At 38.8% G+C, this 18,859-nt stretch overlaps 1 protein-coding gene across 1 annotated transcript in view; it reads right to left on the reverse strand.

Moving 5' to 3' along the window:
- ESR1 (estrogen receptor 1) overlaps positions 1 to 18,859 on the reverse strand; it is a 362,043-nt gene that overhangs the window by 19,733 nt on the left and 323,451 nt on the right. Inside the window, exon 7 of the mRNA XM_081044705.1 lies at positions 8,745 to 8,878. Within this exon, the coding sequence (XP_080900831.1) occupies positions 8,745 to 8,878 (134 nt within the window). The remainder of the gene's footprint in view (positions 1 to 8,744; positions 8,879 to 18,859) is intronic.

Here is an 18,859-nt window from a genome sequence, read left to right on the forward strand (position 1 = left end):
ACGTCCACATAGCTGGTTAACTTCAGGTTTTTCTTTATTTCCTTTATAATATATATATTTACCCTTAAGTGATGAAAATTAAACATCTTATATTTTGTAATCACAACTTTATTTTTAAAGAGAATAGCTCTCTTTTTATATCTGTCTTTATCTTCAGACCATGAAGTCCTGGACATAGGCACTGCCTTCCCAAGGACTCCTACTATTATCACTATTGTGATGACTACTGAGTCCCCTGGATGGAGCAGCCCCTAGGCTCCAGGGAGCAGGCCAGATGCCCCACCTCATGTGGACCGCACGCAGGACCTACTACTCTCTCCATTCCATAGATAAGGCCACGTAAGGCAACTTTGCATTTCCAGCACTTAACACAATGCCTGGAAAGTAGTAAATCCTCAACACATGGGACTTAAGCTAATAGTAGCTTTTAAAGCCATGGGTATCCCTCAGTTCAGTGGGGTATTGCTGTCTTTTTTTATATGCCAGAAAATAAAGAAAACCTAAAAAGTAGATATAAAATGAAAACTCAGAAAATGGAGCTCAAGGGACCTCAATGTACAAAAGTCACCATATGCCCTCCGGGGGAAAGTTGAAGGAAACTGAAGCAGAAGCAGCACTCAAGGACACCATGGGAGGTCCAGGGGAAGATGGACGTTGGAGCAGGGAGTTTGTTTCTCTATCTTTCTTTCAACCCAACAAAAGTAGTTGGACAGAGCCATGGGGCTGCGCTTGAAAGGTTAGGCCCAGAGGATGGTCTTCGAGCTACGTGCAGGAAGGTTTGGCTTGAACTCAAAACTTGATGATGTTCCCCTTAAATGTTGCAGGAAACCATACACATTCTATTATGGCTTTTACTGTTTCAATGAGTATCTTGTGGAGAAAGAAAAACCCATCAAAAAAAGATATTTTATTTCACTTCTGAGCTAAAAAAAATGGTGAGATTTTGTTGTTTTCCCATGGTTTTTGTTGGTTCAAGTGTCAACACACTTTTAGATTATAGTTCAGTATGCCAGGCATAAGGGCAGAGGAAGGGCGTCCAAGGCCTATCCAAATATAGGGCCTGAGTGTAGTTCTAGTCTTTTAATTAGAACAGGGAAATCTTGATACCAAAATCTTGGTAGGCTATTAGATTGCTAAATATTTTCCCTTATAAAAAAAAAAAAAAAAAGAAAAGAAAAAACCAGACTGTAACAGTAATGGTGAAGTTAGCTTATATTTTAAACTATCTTGATATGCCATGACAAACCTATTCAGTTAATAGGACTATTTAGAATTATTATTTCCATTTGAGAAAGCTAGTGAAGAGAGGTCTAGTGGCTGGATGAGACTCACTGTTAGTTTGACGGTGAAGTCAGAACATTCCCCCTTGCCTTCCTTCTGACTCTAGCTAAGTCCTACCCATTCTGAAGACTCAGCTAAAGCAGTCCTCATATAAAGACCCTAATGTGGTGTCTCTGAGATACTCAGTGCTTACCTTTATCACAGCCCTTATCTCATGGTATTGAAGCAACTAGTTCATTATCTGTGCCCCCTGCCCAACCCAGTGTGTGACAGAAAAAGATCTTGCACGTGTGTGTCCTCCAGTGCTGGGCACAGCTCTGAGCATGAGCAGAGTCTGTCAAATGCTTTGTTTTATAATATACTAAGGAACTATTTAACTTAGCTGAACTTTCATCATCTACACTAGTAGTTTTCAAACTAGATTTCCCATGCTCCGGAGATTTAAAGAAGGATTCTTAAAGGTCCTATAGTTGCCTCTTAGAATTTTAATTTTTTGTGCTTTTATCTCAATGATATTCTAAAAATATCAATATGATATTAATATCAGAATGTCCTGCATCGGTTAAATCAATGGTTCTCAACCCTGGTGAGATTTGAATCTTTATGGGAGCTTTAAACAAATACTGACATTCAGGCCCTGCTCTGAACCAATGACATCAGAAGCTCTAGAGGAGTTTTTTCAAAGCCCCCCCCCCCCCCGATGAATGAAATGTGTGGAATACTGAGACACACTCGTCTAGATAATCCATATCACCTTTTCTAAGTAACTTATGTCTCACCCATACTTATGATTGCTTTCAAATCTAACAGTTACAGTTTAAGTATCTCAGATAAGTAAATACAGCACAGAAGCAAATGAAATACATAAATGACGTGCTTTTGCCAAAACCAGATAATGCTACAGCACTCTATATGCAAACAAAGGTTTGAGGGTTGTTCTGAATGCAGGCAAGTGGTAGGAAACCTGAGCCTGGTAGACCAGCAGACCAGATGTGAGCCCCAGGCATGGTGCTGAGAGCAACTCAATTTCTGCCAAAATATGATTATCAGTTTGCCTTTTGGTTTGTATTTGGTGAATTTGTTTTGGTTTTGTATTTTTATTTCTATAGAGCTACAAACATGGAGTTTATACTCCATTGTCCCTTTAAGTAATAAACATGGTTATTAATATTTAAGTAAAATTATAATACAAAGAACATTGTAAGTCAGCACTGGGGGAGTCTGTGGCATTTGTTTTTTTAAAAAATGGGTCCATATATTATTCAAATTTAAGAATACCTATTTGCATACTTTCTAGGCCTCAGAGAAAGCAGGTCAACATGGTCATTGACCCGAGGACCTAGGAGTGCTTCCCTCTTTGTCCATGCTCTTGAGAACACAAAATGATAAGCAGCTGCTCTTGACCCTGAGTTTCTCAACAAGAATGGAAAACTGCTCCTAATATCCAGAATGTTGCAAGAATTCCTACTTCCCCAACTGCAGCTGCCTTTGCACCTCCCAGGAATTCACATGACTTCCCATCTTCCCTAGGCTATTGGTACTTGGTTGATTCCCCTAGTTCCTTGGAAACTGCAAGAGGTCTGTGCAATGCAGGATCCCATGCCCCAGTCTGGGGCCTGAGACTATTCCATTTACCAGCAGGACATCTTTGTTCTGAAAATGCAATCTTTTAAACCCAAATGGGAAGAGTGAAATCTCACCTCAGAATTGCCAGAAGAAATTTATCACCTGCTAAGAAGATCATAGGAATTTCTTTCACAGAGATAAAAACCAGGGTTTTTGTATTCCAAGAGCATAGATAAAGCAAAATAACAGTTATGTGCATCTATTACGTGACAGGAACTATGTGGTCATTCACAAAAATTCTGTGAGTTAGGTATTGTATTTCTGTTTTACAGGAGTCTCATGTAAAAGGGCATCCCCACCCCATCTGCACCCCAAGTAAGTGGCAGAGTTGCCTCTCTTGAATGCCAGGCCTCTCTGATGACAAAGCCCATGCCACACCAAGTTTTTAGGAAATGAACAGATCCCAGGAGGCTTATCTTAGGTCACACCAGAAGTTGGTAGCAGGGAAAAGCTAGAGTTGAGTGACTGCCTACAGAATCCAGTCAGCCAAAGAGAAGGAGACGATGAACCACTTAATAACCATGAAGTGCCATTTATCTCAAAATAATGACAATAAGCAGGCTCCCTGGAGAGGAAGCTTGGCATCACAAACAGCTCAAGAGATAATATAATTAAATCTTCTCCACTGTGACAAAGACAGGCATAGTTGACAATGTACCTATTTGCAATTTCTAAGACCTATTCCTGTCAGAAACCTTCAACTGTTGAGGTTTAATAATCTTCCATGATTATAGTCAATATGTTTTTATAATGTCCTTTCATCTAAATATGGGAACTCTGAATCATTGTCTTATTTCTAAACTTAAAAATGTAAATGCTGTAAATAATTGTCTACTAATTAATGGAGAGAGTACCAGGAACTCAGCTCTGGACAGAGGAAATATTCTTTGTGATGAGAGCTTGTCATAATTCATCATGAAATTAATGCTTGCCTGGCCAGAGTGTGGCCTCTGCTGAACACATATAAAACAAACGGATGTCATCAGCTTCAGCACTGCATATTTCCGTTAAGGCACCAATACGACAAGACACACTACATAAACATAGCAGAACTAGATGACAGACAACAGTTGACACTGTGTTTATGTTTATGTTCATTGTATATGCTCCTGTTCACCATTCCGTACCCCCATTCCTGTACATGAACACCAGGGTACACACTTTAGAGATGTTGCCATGATTCTCTCTGAATCCTGTTTTCCTTTAACTTTACCTTAGTTTTCCTTTACTTTAGGAGTTAAAGAGCCCCCTATGATTTGGGGCTCTTTAACTCCTCTTTATGATTCCATCAATTGACAGAGAAATGTTGTCTGAAGGTCAGTTTGGGATGAACATGTAATCAAGGCTACAACATTTCTAGAGAATAAGATATTTCAGGAGCAACAAAAGGGTCTGCTGAAGGAAATGCAGGGGTCCAGAGGGCACAGAGAAGACTTCAGGTGAGTGGAGTTGCTTGTGAGTCAGGAGAGGAAAGAGGATGTATTATTAGCAGAGAACAGAGATGCTGAGTCAGGGGTCTGCAGGCTCTCCAGAGAACCAGCTGGATAAAGGTGCCAGGGAGTGAAGTGTGTAACGCTCCTCGGAATTACTGGGGAATAGAAAGAATTGTGGTCAGAAAGGAGTCCAGAGAAGGAGTAGAAATAAGTATTAAATGGAATTTGAAGGCCAAACCACACATTTTTCTAGAGATTGTAGATTTCTACGTATTAAGCTTTGACTTGCGAATTTTTCTGAGTCTTGAAAAACATTCACAAAAGGGGTACTGTTCTTCTGGATGGAAGTGGATTCTCAGAGGTTTATGAGGATCACATATGGGGTGGGGGCAACGGGGTAATGAGAAGCAGTGCAGTGATGGAGGAACAACCAGTGATTGGCAAAGGCTCAGTTTTCATTGAGGTCAATGAATATCAAGGTTCAAATAACCATCAATTATTATCCATGAGACAAATCTTGCTCTAAAATTTCTCTGAGTATAAATGCACAAGAACAAAGTCTCAGGGGAACAGCTCTCTATTGCTATTATGACACTGCAGTCCCCCATCTTTTTTAAGCCTAGCAGGAGGCCTTTAAACTAAAAGCACTTAATTATATTGAAAAAAGGTATGAACTAACTCCATTTAAGCCAGAGAGTCTCATGAATGACGATGAGAAGTATGTTCCATGAACTGCATTAGGCATTTTATATACAATTTCCCCTTTAGCTCACAATAACCCAAGGAAATGGGCATTATTTTTTCCCCATTTAATAGTTTGATATTATCTAGATCTAGAGTATACTGAAAAGGATGATATTTTATAACAGTAGGAACCGTGTGGAGAAAATGAGGATTTTCCAGGTCCTCCTGGTAATATCCTGCAAATAAGCTTCTATTAAATGACTGAATGGTATAAGATTTGTTGAGAGTTCACAGGCCAAAAGCTGTGAAGAATACAAAAAAAACACACATTAATGATTTATAGGGAAATTAGGACATGCATGCATAAAGAAACAACCTAGTTAAAGTAAAAAACTGAAGAAAACGAAACCAAAAAAGAAAACCATGTCATTCATTTTTGTGAATTTGGTATTATAAGGTGCATAGTGGGAATTCAATACATGATGAATTATTGGATAAGTGAATGAAATTATTGAATGCATGAATGAAATCAGGCAACTAACTGATCAAATGCTAGATAGTATGGTATTGACTCTAGGAACTAAAATAGTCTAGAGACGGGAAGCTCATTATGGCCTTGGGCAGTAAGTAGCAAGATTTCCTGAATGAGAAGAGATTTGAGATGAAGCTGGAAGAATTAGATGTATCGGAATTATAAAGAAGAACGGAAGTCACGTTGGGCAGAAGGAATAGTGTACACAGGCGCAGAGCCCCCTTCCGGGTCCCCTTTCAGCTCCAGCTCCCTCCCCAGCTTCCTCTCCCACTGCTGCTCCCTCACAGCCTTTGGCTTTGAGCTCATCTGCTCTGTTCTCATTTGCCCTGCTCTTGAGTTCTGTCCAGCTAGTTCTCAGAATGCCTTGAAGCTGGCATTGATTTTGCCAAGGCATTTTTGGATTAACCAGGAACGCCTCTGTCCTTTGGTGGGGAGTGGAAAAACAAACAGCGTTTGTCCTATGGATGATTCCAGGCTTTTGCAAGCAAAGTAACAAACTATTCTACATGAGGCAGAAATCATGTCGAATATCTCCCACTCTCAAACAGCTGTGAAGAAGGCTTCCCATGGAAATTTTGGCAATTGGGAGACCCTCTCAAGACTTCCAGAAAGACATTCCGAGCAGATCCTCACAACAAACTTTCAGTCCCCGTTGTTCCTCTGCTCCAAAGTTAAGGCCAATGCAAACACATCCTTCTCAGACTTTGGTGAGGAGTCTCAACACAACAACCCAAGGTTCTTTCATTCACTGAGGTCTTGTTTCCTGGGGATCAAAAATGCATCTCCTAGCTCAGGTTTCCTGGATTATTTACAGCTTGGCTTCTGTCAGAGATCCAGGAATTAGAGTCACTTTGTAATGTGTCTCATGAGAGGTGATGATGGTAACCCTCATATGACTGCCTTTTTTTTTTTTCACTCTGGAAAAGGCTCTTGTCCCATACCATTCTGTTTCAGAGTCCCATCCTCTTGGATTCTGTTTTGCAGGAACAATATGAGACACTAAGGGCTGTGCTCAGCAGCAGATCTGCTTTTCCAAAACGCAGCTCACTTTGGGAGAAAAGTGATTTCAGTTTTTACAGGTTGGGAGACAGCTTCTCTCTTGGGATTGCTCTTGAGTCAGCAGCACCGTTCTTGATAGAAAAGACAAGCTGCCACCCTGACATCTCATGAAAAAGACAACTGGAAACTCCATCGGTATACAGCGCCTTGTATTTCAAAAACAGGGTTCCAACCCTTCAAGTACAAGGAAGCTCACAGCAGGTCCTGAGAATGAGGAGAAAGGACAAGGACAGAGTAGGAAAGTTTAGCTAGTGCGAGGAGGAGTCAACTGGAGGTCCAAATCCTGCAGTGGGAAATACTGTTTTCAGATTCTGGTGCCAGTCTTTAATAAAAGACTTTTTTGTGAGAGCTGAAAGTTGTTTTTTGTTGTTGTTTTTTTCCTTTGGGATTTTAAAAACCTGGGTCTCTGAATCCAATATTTTGATGGTGAAAGTCTGGCTTTTTTTTTTTTTTTTTTTACATAATATTAAAAACAAAAACACCCAGTCATAGGAACATAATGCAAGAAAAGGCTGTATGGATCAGAAGGAAATATTGTTGGTTACTAAGATGAAAGCATCTACTTCTGTTGATTATGCACCTCCCGGCTAATTTCATTTCCTGTCTGGGGTATTATTTCCTGATAAATGTTGGGGGAAAGTCCCAACAGTTGATAGGCCTGCTTTCCCTGAAGTTAACAGATTGCTCACATGAAAACTGTCAACATGTACCAGCCTTCTACCAAAGAAGGAGCAGGTTCAGGACGTGGCACTGTGTAGTCGAGTGACACTGCTCCCAGAACTCTCATCCCATGAAGAGCCATTAAGGGGTCTGGACCCTTTTAGGACACATGACTAAAATGAAAAGCACAATGCATGTGAGTAGAACCAGAAACTTGAATGGAGTGGTAATCACTTCCTCAGTGCAGATCACATTATTTTTCATGTAACTTCATTCCATACTTCAGCCCTTGTCTAGTATAATAGCACAGATTTCCATTTATCTGTTGATAAGTGAGAATGATTACTATGATGACCATCAAGTGATATAGGTTACTAGCACTAGTGGGAAAGAGAAGCAGAAAAATGTCAGGGACGGTGGGAAGGGACTGGCATTCATCAGGAAGACAAAACATCTGAAAAGAGAGAGAAGTGCCAATTCTCTACACACGTGATCAACACAAATATTTGTTCAACTATTGGGAGTTTGAGACTGTACGTAATCGTATAAGAAACGAAATCTAAATCAGGCCTAGAGCTTCAAAATAATTCTGATTTCTATGTGAGAATGAGGTCTGAGGAACAAAGTGGGGCTGGAGATGGGGGTAAATGTCCAGGCTATGGGGTGTCTATGGTGCTGCTGACCCAACTGTTAAGCTTCAGGTCCCACAGACTGGAGTTCTAGTCCTTACATCCAAACATGGAGGGGGTTGAGAGGAAGCAGGGTGCTAATTCAGGCTGAGCCATAGTTTCCATCTGGGTGAGCTGGAGTAACTCTTCATACAACAGCCAACCTCACTCACTCAAAAAACAAACAAACAAACAAACCCAAAAAACAAAAACAGATGCTGCTCTCAGCTAAGCTCTCTCAAATGAATAAATAAAAATGGACAGTTGAATTAGACTCCATCAACCAAATGGAAATGGCTCTTTCAGCTGGACCATTTTCCTTAGGTTTGGGACCAGGTGTTTCTATCTCTGAGCCAATTATATTTTTCAGCTAATCAGTTTTGATCAGAAACATAGTCTGTCCCAAAAAAACCTCTTCGTTTATGATCTGGAGCTTGGAATTGGTTACAATTTCTTAACAAGATCACTTGGTCTACTTGTTAACTATCAACAGACATACACCTAGATACATGTACTACCTTAATAAAAACATCCCCAGTATCTGAAAGGATGCAAATATTTTGACAAAAAGAACATTTGATTCAATGTCTAATTTTTGTTTTCCATTCCTCATACTTGACTAGTGCTGTTCCACCTCCATAAGTCATCTACAAGGAAGATAGTTTATTTTAAGTGTCTGCCGGTTGTTTCTTTCAATTTATGATTATGTGTTTGTAGTAGGTATCTTGTATCTGGTTGAAAATAGAAACGAGTATTTCTTCCAGTAACCCAGCATTAAATTCTCCCATGTTATGAACCCACCAGAATTAAGCAAAATGATGGATTTGAGGCACACAAACTCTTCTCCCTGGAGATTCATCATACGGAACCGAGATGACGTAGCCAGCAACATGTCAAAGATCTCCACCATGCCCTCTACACATTTCCCCTGGTTCCTGTGAAGATACAAAGAAAAAGTATTAAAGGACAGAGAAGCTTCCAGAAGACATGATAAGGTTTACATACATAAAAACTGGATCCAAATCTATAACAAAACAAATTGTATCCCATTCTGTTTATAGAGCATGAACATTTGTTTGAATGCTAAAAAGCAAGGCAAAAACAGATTTTCCATTAATAAAACATTTCACTTCAAATTCTTAGGCGAGATGTATTGTTTAATCCCAAAATCTGCCATGTCAGAGTTCTTCAACCTAAGAGTAATCAAGAATGATAAAGATTCAGGTAAATGACTTTTTTCCAATGAATATTTATTGATCTGCTACTATATTCTAGACATTGTGGTAGTTATGGAACTAAGAACAGAGCCGCTTCTCTCAATACACTCATGGTCTTGAAATAATACAATCAAGTCTGATAGACTTGTTTAAAATGCTTTTGAAGTAGAGGAGAAACTGAAAACTTTGGGCTCTAGCTGGGTGGAAACATTGATGTTGCCGAGGATGACAGGTAAGGATATGCATACCAGGTGGCATTTGAGCTGACACTTTTTTTTAAAAAATGTAGGATTTCATTGAGCAGAGATGTGAAAGTGTCATTGGAAGAGTGTCCTAAATGTGGAAAGAAAGAGCAATGTGAAAGACTATGGACAGTGTGCTAGAAGAAGACAGATTAATCTGGGAAAGAAGGAAAAGGTCAGGTGATGAAGGTCCTCCATCATTATAAGAAGTATAGGCTTCTCCCCTGTACAACAAAACCTTGGCATCAAGGATTTAACATTCACAACATGACACATAATTCATAACATGTAATATTTTTAAAAGAAAGAACTGTGTTAGCATCTTTTGCATGGAGTTGTTGCAGAAATTAAATGAGATGATACATGTGAAAGGAACTCATTCACATTTTTGTTCACAAGCTGAATTTGGGGCATGGTGTGTTTGAGGTGGACAGGAAGACATTAGAATATTGTAGGCATATGCAAACATCTATTTGTGAAATAAATACAAATTTAAAATGTGAACACTAAACATATTATCCTTGTTTTGTCTTTAATTAATATCCCTTAGAGTTATTTATAAGCCATTTTTAACAACTGCATAGTTTTTCTCCAAACAAAATGCTGTGATTTCTTTAACCACTTTTTTGGTGATTGACATTTAGTTTGATTTCAAGTATTTTGCTGTTGTTACAAACAGCTCATGCAATTACTATCCTTATGTTTATGTCCTTGGACACATGTATGGATAGCTATAGAATAGATTCCTAGAAGTAGAATCACTATGGCAGATGATTTACATATTGTTAATTATGATAAATAGTTCAACTATTGTTTCCAAAGAGCTTGTACCAATAATCTGTTCACAGGAGAATATGTTGGTATAAGCTCCTTCATTGAGAGGTCTACTCCTGACCATTGGCCATATTTTTCTGTTGGGTATTAGTCCACATTGATTCTTAAGAGCTCTTTATATATTATAGTAATTAGCCTTTCTCCCTATATGCTTTCAATGTTTTTTATGACGGGCATTATGTTTTTCTTTTGGTTTTGTTTCTGGTATTTTTTTCTGCAAAACAGTTCATTATTACATAACCAAATTTATCAAACTTTTCATTTATGGCTTTAGAATATTATATCTTTCTTGAAAAAGTCATTCTCCGTCTAATAACATACAAAAATTATCTTGTTTCCTTCTACTATACTTTCATGCCTTTATGTTTAAATCTTTGTTCTTCTGGAATTTATTTTTATACCTTTATTGAGATGTAATTACACATCACATAATTTACCCATTTAAAGTATACAATTCAATGGGTTATAGTATATTCACAGAGTTGTATAACCATCATTTGGGATTTACTTTGTTGTAAGATGTGAACAGGGATTTAGCTTAATATTTTTCCCAGGCAGCTAGTCAGTTTTCCTAACACCTTTATGGGATAAACCAACTTTTACACACTGACTTGAAATATGCTAGGTACTTTTGGTAAGTTCCTTTACTTCTTAGAACTGCCTTCTAAGTAGTATTTGCCCATTTTCCAAATGAGAGAATTAGGACTCAAAACTGCTACATCAACCTACACCAAAAGAAAGCATTCCAACAATAAGATTTTCTTTGTCTTCCTTTCTTGCTTCACTTTAATTTATTCAAAAAGATTTATTGAGGAGTGCGGGACGTCTGGCTGGTGAGCATGAGACTCTGTAACCAGCCAGATACAACAGCAATTTAAAAATGGATGACATTGAGAAAGGCAAGAAGATTTTGTGTAGAAGTGTGCCCAGTGCCATACTATGGCAAAGGGAGACAAGCACAAAACTGAGCCAATTCTCCATGGTCTGTTTGGGTGAAAGACAAATCAGTACCCTGGATTTTCTTACATAAGTGCCAACAAGAACAAAAGCATCACCTGGAGAGAGGAGACACTGATGAAGTATTTGGAGACTCCCAAGAAGTATCTCCCTGGAACAAAAATGATCTTCGCTGGCATTAAGAAGACCAGAAAGGGCAGACTTGGCAGCATATTCCAAAAAGGCTACTAAGGAGTAATAATTGGCCACTGCCTTATTTATTACAAAACAGAAATGTCACACGACATTTTTTTTATGTGTACCATATTTAAATTGATCCCATAACCCAGAACTCAGGTCATGAATGGCTGCTTTTACATTTCTTTTGGGCAGTCCTGATTTAAATAAGATTGGCTTGTGGTTAAATGAATGTGATCAGCTTTTTGAACTTTGATGGTGATTTTGGTTCAGCAAATGTTATCACTGTTTTCCCCCTCCCAAAGGTATGGTTGGATGTGATTAGTCACGTTCAACAACTTTTCACAGAGATGGTAAGTGTCATCTCAAAACCTGTAGGAGATTATTTTTATATTTAGATTTACATAACTGGTTATATTAATATGTTCAATACTGAGGAAATCCCTTGAGGGTGTTATAAAACAGCCAGACTCAATTGTGTTTCAAGGTGTGTTCATTAGCCTGTTACAAGGCAAAGGCTGAAGGTCAGGTGACAGTGTCCACTTGATCTTTTTGGTTCTATTATGCCAATTTAATTAAAATTCCCTGTATCTAAACTGATGCCTTGTGCTCAATGAAGGTATTTTAGTTTGGTTTATGTATAACACAAATACAAAATATTTGTATTATACTTTTCCCATTTTATAGGTCATCTATAAGGTCAGATGCTTTTCAAATTCAGCATGAAAGACAGTAGCAAACTTTGCTTGTGAATTCTTTACTAAGTCAGACTAACTTGTAAGTTAGGATTATCTTTCAAACAGCGATTCAAAAAACACAACTGTAGAACTGTATACATATAATTGGTAATGTTGCTTTGGCCAACTCACTAGAAGGATTTAAAGTAGAGACGAGACCATCAGCACAAAATTGTAAATTATTTGATCATAAGGCTTAAGACCAACGACAAAATCACACACACACACACACACACACACACAAAATTTATGGAGAGCCCATTATGTACCAGAAATGTCACACGACATTATGTATTGTGCTAGACATTAGGGTAAAGAGAAGGCCATGGTCCTTGTTCTAAAAAGATTCAGAACAGAGGCAGATATGGAGAAAGACAGGTGCAATACAAGGAGATACATTCCCCAGAAAAAGCATAGAAAGTCTCTTACAGATAATGTCAGTCTCCCCAGATTTAACCCACATCAGTATTGAAGCAATTGTCTTAGTATTCTCAGAGAAAGGTAAGTAAGTTTTTATACAAAGTGCTTAGAATGCTGTATGGCGCACAGTAACGCTATATTTAACTGTTAGCTATAGCTATATTGATAAACAGATAGATCCATAGATGTCATGGGAGAGATCAGCCTTTTATCTGAAATATCCAGGAAACAACTGCCACAATATATTTTGCTTTGACATGGAAATCTGGGTGCATGAAAGCTCTACATAGGCAGAAGAGAAACTTTAAAAACTATATTACCCAAAAGGGGTAATATCACCAAAGCGTGAGTTGACCTTAACGAGGAAGTGCATACTAGAATTGAATTTTTCTTGTCCCGTGGTTGAATTTTTTTTTTTTAAGTAGCACATTTTCTTTCTCGTGAAAAAAAACAAACAAAGATAGGGGGAAATGTTTGGAGAATAAAGCTTTAAAAATAACAACTCATAGCCAAAATAGAGAAATGTTCCTTTCTCAGTATAAAGTCTCTGTTTACTTAACAGACTGCACACCAGCAGGGGAGGAAATCTCATTGTGGGAGGGAGCCTGCGTTCACCTGCTGTGAGCAAAAGTTCAGTTCAGAAACTGTGAAAGTGGAGTCTTAACAGTTCTCCGTTCTTCTGGTCCCTTTTCAACAGTCTCCCACATTTTCTCATGAGAAGCTTGTTCTTAACTCTTCCAGCAAGAGTGTATTCTTCTCAGCCTCTTCTCCCTGGATATCTTGTTATTTCTCGCCAGCAATCATTACCTGTCAACAGTACAGTGCTTGCTCTTCACTGCATACCAGGAGCCATAGATGGCGTCTGATTGCATCCCAACAAGTCTCAATTCAGTTCTCACTGTGTGTATGTGTGTCTGTGTGTGAGGAGGTGGAGGGAGCATACATTAAGTATAAATCTTTGAGACATTATAAGAAGACCCTGGGGCTTACTTCCGCACAAACAAAAGTGCTTCCTGTTTACCACTGTGAGTCTCAACTTTGAGGGTTCCTGGGGAATATTTACTCCACTGAAGCTACACTTTTCTAAGTAGTGCTGTAAAAGTCTAGAAGAACTTTATGCAGATGTCTCCATAAGAATGAATTCCGTCCTTTCAATGGGAAAATCTCACTTGATCTAAACACTTCAGTCCACCCATCATTGGTGTAATAAATAAAAACTAGGTACTTTGATGTCCCTCATGATATTCTCGGTACACCACTAGAAGGTTGCCTGCGTGGAAATGAGTTACTGATTACATGGTACCTGTGGGACTCTTACTAGCACTGTCACAGGTGAAAAGGCTTGCTGTGTGAGCAATTGAGCAGATGATTTGTCACTCTAAGATCAGATACAGATCTATGTGGACTTTGAAGTTTGGACTGACACTTGTCACCACCCCAACACAAAGGAACCCTTTATTGCCCACTGGGGTCCTTACACCTTGGGGGCAGGGATTCATTTTCAAAGTCCTCATGAAATATTCTATACTAACTTCGAGGAGCCAATCAGACTAGAGCATTTCACTCAATTTCAGAGGGAACAGGTGAATCAATAGCAGCAGAAGTGGGCTGATTACTAAGAACCCGGTGATGACATTACTACAATAAGACAAAATGAGCCTAAATCCCTGAGATGTTCCTGAGGCTGAGAAACACATGGGATGTGGAAGGACAAAATTTATTTTTAACGGAAGAACAGCTTCACTCATAGATCAGGGGTAGTTTAGCAAGCAGACCAGTCCATGACTCCCACTGTGAGACGTGACAGCCTGCAGTGATGAGCTCCTCTGCTGATTATATCTGGTGTGCAGAGTGCCTCACAATCCCCTTGTGGGGAAACCTTGCTCTTCCTTACCCTCTTCAAATACAGTCCATTTGTACTTAAGTAATAAGGGAAAAAACAAAATTTGAAAGAGCACTTATCCATGGCATATCCTAGAAGTTTCTCTTCTACAGAAATGAAAGCCTGTGTTTCAGAAGCCCCTAGGTACCAATTCCTCCACATGGGAAATAGAGCTCTAATAAGGGTGCACATATCAAAGCTGCCTTTGCATATCTTCAAAAATAACCTTACCAAATATAAAGTTACTCCATTGTCTCTCTTTGTAAAAAAGGACATTCATATGTGGAAACAAAAAACCCAGGAGATCAACATAACACATTTAATTTAGCTGTTCTGAAAAAAAAAGTACAATATGGTTTAAAAAAAAAAAAAAGATTACACATTAAGATGCTGTTTAAAATCAATGTGGCAGGTTTTGTATCTAAACAGTTTTTGGGGACCTCATAAAAACGGTGGCATGAGGTGAGCCTCTTGAAATCTCCCCTGAAATTTACAACAAATTGAACAACTATAACTCCACAAAGGACTCCCTGTGCAGCAGACAGGAAAGACTAAGACCTCTTAGTGCACTTATGAAATCATCGAAAGGTGTGCAAATTGCACGAACAGGGGAGGAGGGAAGGGTGAAGTGCGGAGACAGAGCTGCGCAGGCGCAGGACGCAGACCTAGCTCAGTGCTCTGAGCTCGCTGCATCCCGGAACTACCGCAACTGCGGGAGAGGAAAGAACTCGAACTGCTAGGGCTCCGCTTATGGCCCACAGGGCTGAGAGGGTAGCATATAACATGGGTGAACCCAACACTCATGGCAGAGACCTCGGAGCAAACCCTGAGGGAAGAAGGCTGAAAATGGCAGTTTAAGCCCTCACTGCTGCAGAGAGCGGAAGCTTTAAGCACTGAGATGAGCCACCCGCTCCCTACCCTCCCAGAGTTTGCCCCATCCCCATATGCCCTGTGTTAGAAGCGGAACAGAGCAGTGTCATATAAAAAAAAAAAAAACAGAATATTTGCAATTCTGAGAACTGTGGTCCACAGACATGGACTCGCAGCCCACCAAGTTCCGGCAAAGGGGAGGGAGCCGTGGAAGCAAGAATGGCTGTGGTGGGCCACCGCTCTGGGCCATCTGTCACAACCCACCCTGTCCCTGTCCCCACCTCTCTGGGTGGATCCCTGCAGGAGTAAACAGAGCTGCTGAAACACATGGGCTCTGAATGTGCTGCAGGAAGAGCTTTGGAACTTCAGAAGCTCTCCACATCCCCCCTCAGAAGCAGCGCCCTATGATCCAGGTGAACTGTTCACAGAGGAGAAGCCCGTCTCCCAGGGAATCCCCCCCATTGTGTGAGAAGCTGGAATAGTGCAGAGGAAACATAACACTACAGTGTGACAGAAAAAAAGGGCTGTAGTCGGAGAGAAAATAAAACATTCTACCAGCACCTACTTGAAAACAAAAGAAAGACCTCTTTCTATCAAGCTGTTGCAGAATCCACTGCTATAGATGTCTAGGAAGAAAAACAATAAATCATTAATTGCCATGAATAACCTGGGTAATAAGACAGCTCAGGAAGAAAATGAAACGATTCCAGAAAATGAACTTAAAGACATGGAACTAGGTGACTTAAATCACAGAGAATTAAAAACCGCAGTTCTTAAAAAACTCAATGAGATGCAAAAAAACACAGACTGGCAGTTTAATGAACTCAGAAACACAATCAAAGAACAAAATGAACATTTTACCAAAGAGCTTGAAATTTAAAAAAATGAACCAAATAGAATTTCTGGAGATTAAGAACTCAATAAAAGAAATGAAGAATAAAATAGCCGGCTTAGGTAGTAGAGTTGACCAGATGGAGGAAAGAATCAGTGACATCGAAGATGGAAACCTAGAAATGACACGAATGGAAAAAGAAAGGGACTTGAGACTTAAGGAAATGAAAGAACTTTACAAGAACTTTCTGACTCCATCAGAAAGCAATATAAGAATAACAGGCATACCAGAAGGAGAAGAAAGGGAGAAGGGGAGACAGAGAGTATATTCAAACAAATAGTCGATGAGAACTTCCCAAACTTGTGGAAAGAACTGGATTCTCAAATCCAAGAAGCAAATAGAATACCTACTTACCTCAACCACAACGCATCAAAAATTAGTGACAAAAAAGAATCCTCAAGGCATCCAGGGAAAAGAAGATGGTAACCTACAAAGGAAAGCCTATTAGATTATCATCAGATTTTTTCAGCAGAAACTCTACAAGCCAGGAGGGAATGGAATCACATATTCAAAATATTGAAAGAGAGAAATTGTGAGCCAAGAATAATATATCCAACAAAGATATCCTTTAGCTATGAAGGAGGAATAAAGGCCTTTTTAGACATACAGAAGCTGAGGGAATTTTCTAACACATGACCTGCACTACAAGAAATACTGAAGGAGGCGATTCGACCAACATAAGCAGGGATAATTTGTGGCAACCAAAACATAAAAGGGAGGAGAGTAAGGCCTGAACCAGAATATGGGAATGGAGAAAGTAAGCATGCTGAAAAAAATGGAATACTCTAACTATGAAACTTCTTTTACATAAACTTAATGGTAAACAGTCAAAAAACAAAATAAATCCAGAACTAAAATATAAAACACAGTAAAAGAATAAACAGAGGGAAACATCATAGAATACCACCACACAGAAATAATAGACAACAACAAAAAGGCAAAGAAACAATGGAGACACAGCCTTACCAGAAAAACTAAAGAAAGAATGACAGGAAATCCTCACATATCAATAATCAGCCTAAATGTAAATGGGCTGAACTGACCAATAAAAGGCACAGAGTAGCAGTGTGGATCAAAAAACTAAACCCAACCATATGCTATCTCCAAGAGACACATCTCAGCTACAAGGACAAGTATAGACTCAAAGTGAAAGGGTGGAAATTGACACTCCAAGCAAATGGTACCCAGAGAAAATCAGGTGTAGCAATATTGATATCAGATGAAACAGACTTCAGGATGAAAAAGATAACAAGAGACAAAGATGGACATTTCATAATGATAAAGGGGACTGTACAACAAGAAGACACAACAGTCATCAATATTTATGCCCCCAATCAGGAGCACCGAAATATACCAAGCAACTACTAACAGAAGTAAAGGGAGAAGTTGACCAAAATACAATTATAGTAGGGAACCTAAATACATCATTAACAGCTATGGATAGATCATCCCAACAGAAAATAAATAACGAAATAGCAGCCCTAAATGACACATTAGATGAAATAGACATAATTGACATATATAGAGCACTTCATCCTAGAACATCAGACTATACATTTTTTTCTAGTGTACATAGAACATTCTCAAGGATATACAATATATTAGGACATAAAACTAGCCTCAGCAAATTTAAGAAGATCAAAATCATACCAAGTATATTCTCTGATCACAAGGCTTTGAAACTGGATATCAAGTGCAAAAAGAAAGCAGGAAAAATCACAAATATGTGGAGATTAAACAATATACTTTTAAAGAACCACTGGGTCTAAGAAGAAATAAGGGGACAGATCAAAAGATACATAAAAACAAATGAGAATGAAAAATACATCCTACCAAAATTTTTGGAATGCAATGAAAGCAGTTTTAAGAGGGAAATTTATATCATTACAGGCGTATCTCAAGAAACATAGTGTTGGAAGTCCTTGCCAGACAGGCAAGAGAAAGAAATAAAAGGCATCCAAAATGGGAATGAAGACATTAAATTATCACTCTTTGCAGATGACATGATGCTATATATAGAAAACCCTAAAGACTCCACCAAAAAACTATTAGAAACAATCAACGAATACAGTAAAGTTGCCGGCTACAAAATCAACGTACAAAAGTCCATTGTATTCCTATATACTAACAATAAAATCTCAGGAAAAGAAATAAAAAAAAAAACAATTCCCTTTGCAATTGCAGCAAAAAGAATATAATACCTAGGAATAAACTTAACCAAGGATGTGAAGGACCTATACGCTGAAAACTATAAGACATTTTTGAAAGAAATTGAAGAAGACACAAAGAAATGGAAAGACATTCCGTGCTCATGGATTGGAAGAATCAACATAGTTAAAATGCCCATATTACCCAAAGCAATATACAGATTTAATGCAATCCCTATCAAAATCCCAATGGCATTTTTTAAAGAAATAGAACAAAAAATCATCAGATTTGTATGGAACCACAAAAGACCCCGAATAGCCAAAGCAATCTTAAGAAAAAAGAACAATACTGGAGGTATCACACTCCCTGACTTTAGCTTGTACTAAAGGGCAACAATAATCAAAACAACAATGTATTGGCAGAAAACCAGACACACAGACCAATGGAATAGAATTGAGAACCCAGAAATAAACTCACATAAATATGGACAGATAATTTTTGACAAAGCAGTGTTGTCATGCAGCAGCCTACCTGTCTATC

Source organism: Rhinolophus hipposideros (genome assembly GCF_964194185.1).
Source record: "Rhinolophus hipposideros genome assembly, chromosome: 3".
Classification (NCBI taxonomy): domain Eukaryota; kingdom Metazoa; phylum Chordata; class Mammalia; order Chiroptera; family Rhinolophidae; genus Rhinolophus; species Rhinolophus hipposideros.